General features: G+C 43.2%; 1 protein-coding gene across 1 annotated transcript in view; it reads left to right on the top strand.

Moving 5' to 3' along the window:
• LOC104162656 (GDNF-inducible zinc finger protein 1-like) overlaps positions 1–7,687 on the top strand; it is a gene marked incomplete at its 3' end in the record, with an annotated part of 9,553 nt that extends 1,866 nt beyond the window's left edge. Inside the window, exons 2-8 of the mRNA XM_009701438.1 lie at positions 559–1,884; positions 2,994–3,169; positions 3,260–3,932; positions 5,494–5,588; positions 5,829–5,996; positions 6,514–6,671; positions 7,546–7,687. Coding sequence (XP_009699740.1) covers positions 559–1,884; positions 2,994–3,169; positions 3,260–3,932; positions 5,494–5,588; positions 5,829–5,996; positions 6,514–6,671; positions 7,546–7,687 — 2,738 coding nt within the window. The remainder of the gene's footprint in view (positions 1–558; positions 1,885–2,993; positions 3,170–3,259; positions 3,933–5,493; positions 5,589–5,828; positions 5,997–6,513; positions 6,672–7,545) is intronic.
• Positions 7,688–8,266: the final 579 nt, after the last annotated feature.

Genomic DNA, 8,266 nt, shown 5'->3' with positions numbered 1-8,266 from the left:
AAACAAAATTGAACCCAATCCAAAGATTTATCCCCCTGCTTTGCCACGAGGGGCTGCCTGGGGCAGCGAGTGGAGCCTGGTGTGACTGTGAAAACACAGACTCTGTTTCAACACCAGCCTGGAAACAATCATAAGTAAAGTGACTTGCTGCGCTTCGGTTCCCACTTGGTACTAGAAGGGTGGGGAAAGATGCTTGTTTCCACTGTAAATTGTTGTAATCTCTCCTGTTGAAAAGTGCTTGTATGAAGTTTGTTTTATTATTAAGCTGGGCCAATCATGTTACTTGTATTTCTGTCTTTGCTATAGAATATTCACTCTGAAGGGTTAACCTCGAGTGTAAATCTAAATCTGCGACTGTAGTAAGCCAAGGGTGTTTGCCGATGACGGTTGTACTGATAGAAATAACCTTGAGGTCTTTGCCACGTCTTGTAATTTAGGAATGAGGACACGGATCCCACTGAGCTTTTTGTGTAAGTGGTTAATGTCATATACGAATGAAAAGATAGCTCATGGAAGAGGGAGAGCAAGCATTCAAACATTTGTCTGTTTTTCTGGCAGGATGGAGAAAAAGAAAATTCTAATGAAATCCAAGGTTGCTGCTTCTAACCTCCTGAGGGCCCTGCATTCCCTGTACCAGTTCGGTCACCTCTGTGATGTGACAGTTCACACACAACATCTCGGAATTCAGGAGGAGTTTCTGGTTCACAAAGCTGTCTTGGCAGCTTCTAGCAATTATTTCAAGGGCCTTTTCCTGCATGATGAGATGCTGGACACCAAGAATTGCACAGTGACTCTGCAAGACATTTACACTGAAGAGTTCACCTCTTTCCTTGAGTTCGTTTACACTGCAGAAGTGGAAATTGAAGCAGAAAAACTGCAACGGATGAAAGAAATAGCTGAAAGACTCGAATGCAAGGATTTGCTTGACATTTGTGAAGAAGTAAAAGCAGAGGGCAGGAAGGGTTTAGATTTGAGCCTCCATCTGAAAGGTCAGCTGGGTGAAAATGGTGGGCCACAGTGGACTTGCATCCAGCAAGAGGAGAACCGCAAACTGAGTACCTCTTCCCAAGTTGTGGCGATACCCATGCAGAGGAAACTTTGGGATAAGCAAAAACATAAAAAGTTGCTGACTGGCTATGAACTCATTGAAGGCCAACCGGCAAACCTGGAGCAAGAGGACTCTGCTTTTCCAGACCCAAAAACCAGGACAGCAAAGCTACCAAAATGTAACAAGACAGATACCAGAAACAGAGTCAGCGTGGATATCGTTAGTCTGGAAAACGAGAATACTCATCCTCTCCTAAGTCAGACTGAGTCAAAGGAAGCCTGCATAGTACTTGGGAACCCATTGCCTGAGCAGTGGAAAGGTGAAAACAGTTTAATTTCCAAATTTGCCAGTAAAACAGAATGTAGGAAATCACCGCGGCACGCGGCAAAAGTCTTGCCGCAGATTGCATGCGAGAAGTGCAACGAATCATTCCGTGTTATCAAGCAGTACCAGTCGCACATGGAGCTCAAGCATAACGTTAATCTGGCTGTCAAGTACAGCTGTAATACATGTGAGCAGCTCTTTTCCACTCTCCAGAACCTCCGGCAACACCGCCTCACCGTTCATAGCGATGAGCGGGGCTTCTCCTGCCTGTTTTGTGACAAGAGGTTTAAGCGCCAGAAGGACATAAACGACCATATCCGCAGGGTGCATGAGAAGAAGCGGGATCCCCAGGCCTGCCCGTACTGCGACAAGGTCATCAGTTCCAAATGCGGCCTGACAGTCCACATACGCACGCACACAGGAGAGAAGCCTTATAAATGCGAACGCTGCCCCGCCAGCTTTGCTCAGAGATCTGCTTACAATACTCATGTAAGGTACAGCAATATCCGTGTGTGTGTGTCCGTCTGCACGCATGAAAATGTGCGTTCTCTCTGGGCACCAGGATAAAAGTGTTCCTGAAGTCCTCTCTGCTTTAGTTCCAGAATTCCTTGGATCTGATCAGAAGTGTGTTGAAATCAGCACAGATTTTTTTCCATTGACCTCATCAAGCTCTCAGTCCGGATTACTGGATTGAGATCTCCCAGGCTGGGAATTTAGATGAACGTTTCCCATTGAATCAAAAGGAACTTGTGCAACCAGATCTCTTAGGGTGATTTTGGAAGCCTCAGATTTGGGTTTTTAAGCAGGAGCCTGAAAAGAATTGGCATCTCTTTAAAATGCACAAGAAAATGCCTGTTTTGTAAACGTAAGGGCAGTGTGGTGCTTTTTAGTATGATTTTCACCGGTCAAATATCCTGTGTGCTGTTTTGCTGGGTAGCGTGAGCTTCCAGACAGGCTTACTGAGCGTTGCCTGACTGAAAACAAGATGTTGAAATTGCACAGTAGTTTCCAAAACTGCAAAAGCTACTGTACATGTCAAATGTCTCTGTACTCTGCCTGCGTGGTACAGGAGATAGGTGGTTTTCTACTGGATCTCAGCTTCCCTTTTAAAAAATGTCAAAATTTGTTTGTATTCAGTCCCATAGCAGAAAAAATGTTCCAGATGTGTTGCAAGTGCAAGGACATAGCTTGTTCTACGCACCGAGTAGTGATAAGTAGAGTTAACCGCTGCAATTGATGGCTTACAAGGGGGTCTGTTTTGGTTTTCCATATAGGCATTTGATCTATATTTCCCTTGTTTTAAGTCTGTAATTTCTTATCCTGTCCGCCATGGCCTTGGAGGAAAATTTACAGTCCATCCTATGTTGCTAGTCAGATGATGGATATGTATACTTGAGAGGCTCCATCCCTGACAAACTGAGACATTTTAATTTTCTTTGATTATCTGTTTCAACTCTAAACAAAATTTCCCTGTTGTTCATCTCTCCAAACATGCTGTTAATTTCTTAAATGGTGTGAAGAACAATTAAAAGGAAATGACTCTTCCTCCAAGGCAAACATGTCTGAATTGAAACAATTAAACTTATTGAAGTTATGCTCTGTTGTTTTTTTATTTTAACAGAAAAATCCATGAGTCTGGGCAAGAGAGGAAACTTATGCCTGTCTATTGGATGGTAGTTCCGCCTGCACGTAGACCGAACGCAACAAGCTGTGACAAAGATCCTGACAGAGAGACGTGGGATGGGACATCAGAAGCTGAACGACAAAAGTGTGCAAGGCACGAAGAGGTCACAAGCCGTGAGGAAGAACCCGAGCGTTCATCTGTTACCGAAGCAGACTGTAGCGATGAGCAAGAGGAAGGAAAGCAGAAATATAAGGAAACTGAAGCAAGAAGTGAAAAAAGGAGCGAGGAAGGGAATGGAGATGAAGGTGAAATGAGTGTGAAGGGCGAGGAGGAGGTAGATTACGAAGCAGGGTATTCAGAAGTTGAAGACACTAGAGATAATGGGGAGGTCTGTACTGAGGAGGACGATGAGGATGATGAATACTCTAATGAGAAGGATGGTGAAGAACGTGAATCAGATGAAGAGTTTAAAATAAAGAAGGTAAATAGAAGTGGAGTGAATAAGAAATCTGCCTATCTAATAAGATGCGATAAGTGTAACGAGCAGTTTGTTTCCCGGAAAAAGTATGTGGATCATTGCAGAGATGTCCATCAATGCTTGCCTGGTAAAGTCTATCAGTGTGACATCTGCAGCAAGTCGTTTGCTAGTTACAACAGCTGGAAGGAGCATCGCGCATGTGTCCACACTGAAGAAAGGCAATTTGCCTGCACCCTTTGCAATGCTACTTTTAAAAGAAAGAGAGATGTGAGGACGCATTATATACGGAAGCACGAAGGCAGAGTCAAACGCCCTCTCTGCTCTGTCTGCGGGAAGATCCTCAGCTCCCGAACAGCACTAGTCTTTCATATGCGGACTCATACAGGAGAAAAACCTTACGAATGTGGCATTTGTCATTCAAAATTTGCTCAGCCGTCACAACTTAAGATCCATACCAGGTCAGCCTGCGGTACTGCTTCTCCCGTTACCACTCCCTGCATGCCCAGTGTATTTCGGCACTTCTTTTTCCTCTTCCGACTTCCCAATTCTGAGTCATTCTCCCTGCGTGTCCTTACAACAGGAACACTGGGATAGAATTAGTTCTGTAGTATCTGTGATTAATTCTTTTACGTAAAGACTTTGTCCCCATCTGGTCCTTGCATCAGTTCTGGTAGGGATTTTGAAACAGGTGCCCTATCCAAACTTGTAAGCAAAAGCCAGTCATTTGAGACAGCCTTCAAAATAAGATGATGGCCTTCACTGATGAAAAGTAGCATAGGCTATAAAGTTAGTCAAGGACCTCAGAGACCCAGATGCTGAGCCCTGCTCACTCTTTATCACTCCGAGCGAGTCATTTAGTGTGGGATTTCATTTCTTGTATGCAATACAAAAGCTGGATTTCTCATTTGGGCTCCCTCCGCAGTCATTGGAGCTAGACTGGATGAATTGCTCTCTGGTGGTGTCTATGTTAAACGTGTCCTCTCCCAGGAGAGAGTGAATCATCCCATGGAATTTCCCATCTTTCTCCAAACAGGGAGCATAGCAGATAGCTTATAAGAGGATGTTAACTGTTGGAGGGCTAAACTAGGTGAGAGAAATCCTGGTACTAGAGACTGTGGACCCACACAATGGGGACGGTAGCTTTCTTCTGTCTCCTAAGTGTTCTTACAGGGATTTAAAAAGCTGTGAAGTATGCTGATTCAGGACCAGCAAAACATCTGAAATGTCAAGATAATCTCTGTCAGCTGAAACACAGCAGAGCTGCGCTGCGTGTAAAATGCGGCATGACTGCAACAAAACAGTGACTCGTGGGGTTTATGTTGAGTAACTGACTGTCTCATATTTGCAGCATTTTGCCTGACAACTCAAAATTATGCATGTTTTTGCACATCATAGTATCTGGGTTGGAATAAGGGAAGTCAGCAGAGTGTTAAGACCAAACATTAGACTCAGACTTTCTCTGATTTGAGGTAGTTTAAAATCAGATGTCCAGTATGTGTTCAGAAACACTGCTTGCCTGACTTTCCTTAGTGCCTTTTGTCTTAAAAATGGGAATATCCTGCCAGGTAGAGTTTGCAGGCCAGAGGATGTGAGACAGAGGGATTGCAGAAGCCAAGAATGTGACCCACAATGTCCCAAGAGATCTGCTGCTGGCATCGTGCTGGGGACAATCTGGATGCACTTTCAGTCTCTAGCACAGCAGCAGATTGTAATCTTCCCTGCTTTCTCCCTTCCAGTGTTTATACTGTGAGCGATTACTTGTGAAAGAAAGGTGGATTTTGTAGGACTCGAGAATGAGGGAAAGGTAAACCTTAAATGGGAATTTTAGTGCTTTAGCGTAGCACCTATACTCGTAAACGCTCTGTTTCCTGAGAGACCAGAATATACATTTTTCTACCTCATTTAAAAAATTGAAGTATGCTGACTGTAGTGTATAGAATGTAATTTCAAATACAGTATTTTAAGAATGCACTACAAGAGCTAATTTATTAAAACTCCTTTGTGTTTTGCTTCATTTAGGTCCCATACAGGGGAAAAGCCGTACATTTGTGAGGACTGTGGGGCTTGCTTTGCTGATAAAGGCAAACTCACTGGCCACAAAAGGACCCACACAGGTAGGCATTAAATACTTCTAGAAGTTCCTGCCATCTGGTCTCTCCCCTCACCTCCCTTTATACTGCTAGAAATTGCTAGTTGGGATTGGAAGAAGGTGTGTGCTTTCTTTTTTTGTAACTCACAGAACAGACTTCAAGTACCAGGAAGGAACTACTAGGGATAGAAAGGCATTTGAAGACTAACTTTGAAGTACAAAATTCTGCTAAAAGAATTCAGAATGTCTTTTTCTCTTTACTCAGGAGAGCGTCTTTTTAAATGCGATGTGTGTGGAAAACATTTTGCCACCAACGAATACTTAAAATGCCATAAACGATGCCACATGGGTGCTAAGCCCTACAAGTGCGAGGTTTGTGGGAAGACGTTTGGACTGAGAGCTTCGCTAGCCCAGCACAGTAACGTCCACGCAGGTAGCGAGACAAACTCATGGGGGCTGGGAAAATAAACAGCACTGGAAGCTTAGATCTGAAGTGCTTTCCGGTTTGGATGGTGACATTTTATTCCAAAACCACTTTTATAAGTTCCTTGAATTGGGTGATAAGGAGAAGCAGGGCTCATACTGGCTCGTTAAACAGGGCACAATATCATCTTGTATTATATCAATGCTTGCAATTGTATTGATGATGCTTGCCCAGAAGACCAAGGCCTGGTTTGTGCTTCTGAAGGACTTCAGAGCAGAAAGCAGCTGTAGTTGCTACTGTTCCCCATGCAACATCAGAGAGCTGTTCTTAGGGTTTCTCTTGCAGCTAAGAAATATTTATCACATAAACCGGGCCCCAAGCACGTATCTCCTATGTACACTACTTTATCAATATTGATCTTTTCAAGGAAAATTCTTTATGCTTTTTGTCTGCTGAAATCAGGGCCAAAAGAACCTGATTCTAACTCTTATGCTTCCTGGTTTGTTTTTTTTGTTTTTTTTTTTAGAGACCCGTCCATATTTCTGCGAGCAGTGCGGGAAAACCTTCACCCAACAGGGCGCTCTACGCCGCCACCAGCGCATCCACACTGGGGAAAAGCCGTACAAGTGCAGAGCCTGCGAGAGAACCTTCACGGACATGTCCACCTTACGCAGACACGTGTCGGTACGGTGCCCCTCGGGTGTCTGTGGCAGGCAAACTGTGGTGGTGACATTAAACTACTGAGAAAAGTTTCTTGCCTTAATGAGGGTTCATATTCATGATGAGTAGTAAGGTTGAGGGATTGATCTGCCATCTATACACAGCTTTTAAAAATACATTTCTAAAGTGTGTAGAATTTTCCTCCAACAGCCCAGCAGCTCCCACTACTGGCTGTCAAACCAGTCATCTCCCAAGCACTTGGTGTTGTCTTCAAAAGGAAAATCTAATCTTATAAAAACGTATGAGGAAGGACTGGTTATTTAAAATGCTTATTACTGGTTGAATCCTTTTCTTGAAAAAGGAATGGTGCCATGTTTTATATTTCTACAGTCTCTGCGGTCTTTTAAGCCTCTTACACAGAGGCCATAACATGATGGTTTATAACATCTGTGGTGCAGGTGAATATGATTTTTACATGTTTCCAGCATTGCGATATGCTGAAAAATGGATTGCTGAGCTTAGCTGTTTTCACAGACCTTCAGGTCCTTGAAGTGACTGCTAAGACAGTACATAAGTTTTTTTGCCAATTAGGAGGTTTTAAGTTAATGTTTGCCTATATGCTACAATTCTAGTTTCTTCTGGAAGCGTTCCATGACAGGCAGCAGAGCCAGAAAATCAGTGCAGAGTTGGCAAAACAGACTTGTTCTTGCGTTTCTTGTTCTTTCATGTTTCTTGAGTTCAGCTTTTGCATTTGCTCACAGTGTCACAGAGTTAACCCCGATACTATTTGATTTTGCACTGGATTAAATCTTCAGTTATTAAAGTTGTTAGAAAAAAATTTGGACATAATTGTTTCCCCCCTCTCCTCTCTTTTTTTTTTTTTTTTTTTCCCCCCTAGATTCATGACCGGAATGCTCACTGGAGAAGTTTCTTAATAGATCTTACAACGAAAAAAGACCATAATTGGTCCAAAATAGAGACATTCTCCGAAGCCTGTACAGGTGAAGACTCTGCGCCGGAAATTTGGTCAGTTGACCAAGGTAAACTTTATAAACCAGAAAGCATTGTCCTTAAAAAAGTAGAACATGTGCCATCTAGTGTAAGTGACGCAGAAGACACCGATCGCTCCCTTTTATACTTATAGCGTCAGTTATCGCCAGAAAATTGTGCAGTCTCTCCGGGTCATAATAAGCCAAATTATCTCAAATGTTCATTGCAGCTGCCTTGTTAAGCTCTGCAGTGTGGTGTCTTCTTGATGCGGGTGAGCTGGAGTGACCGACGTTGCAGTCAGAGAAAGGGGTCATAATTCTTCTTAACAGTATTTATGCCAGTTAGATTTTAGATCTGTACAGAGTTTTATTTTTTACAAAGTCTTGAATGCTACATCATAGAGTATCTCGTTCTGAACGCATATACAGGTTTGTGCGTGTACCGACACAGGTATGGTCCTGTCGCTGTAAATTGCTGTTTGTTTTTTTTCTAATAAAGTTGCGCTCATAACGTAAGTGACCACCCATCCCGTAACTAATTTATTTGCGTGGATTTCACTGCAGAAAACGTGTTGATTTGGTAAGAATGAAACGAGGGCTGGTTTTCTACGTGGTGTTGCTGACGGCGGG

This window comes from Cariama cristata, unplaced genomic scaffold, assembly GCF_000690535.1.
Source record: "Cariama cristata isolate BGI_N322 unplaced genomic scaffold, ASM69053v1 scaffold40925, whole genome shotgun sequence".
NCBI lineage: Eukaryota > Metazoa > Chordata > Aves > Cariamiformes > Cariamidae > Cariama > Cariama cristata.
The sequence above is the reverse complement of the archived record's forward strand: the minus strand, read 5'-3'. Positions and strand labels throughout refer to the sequence as shown.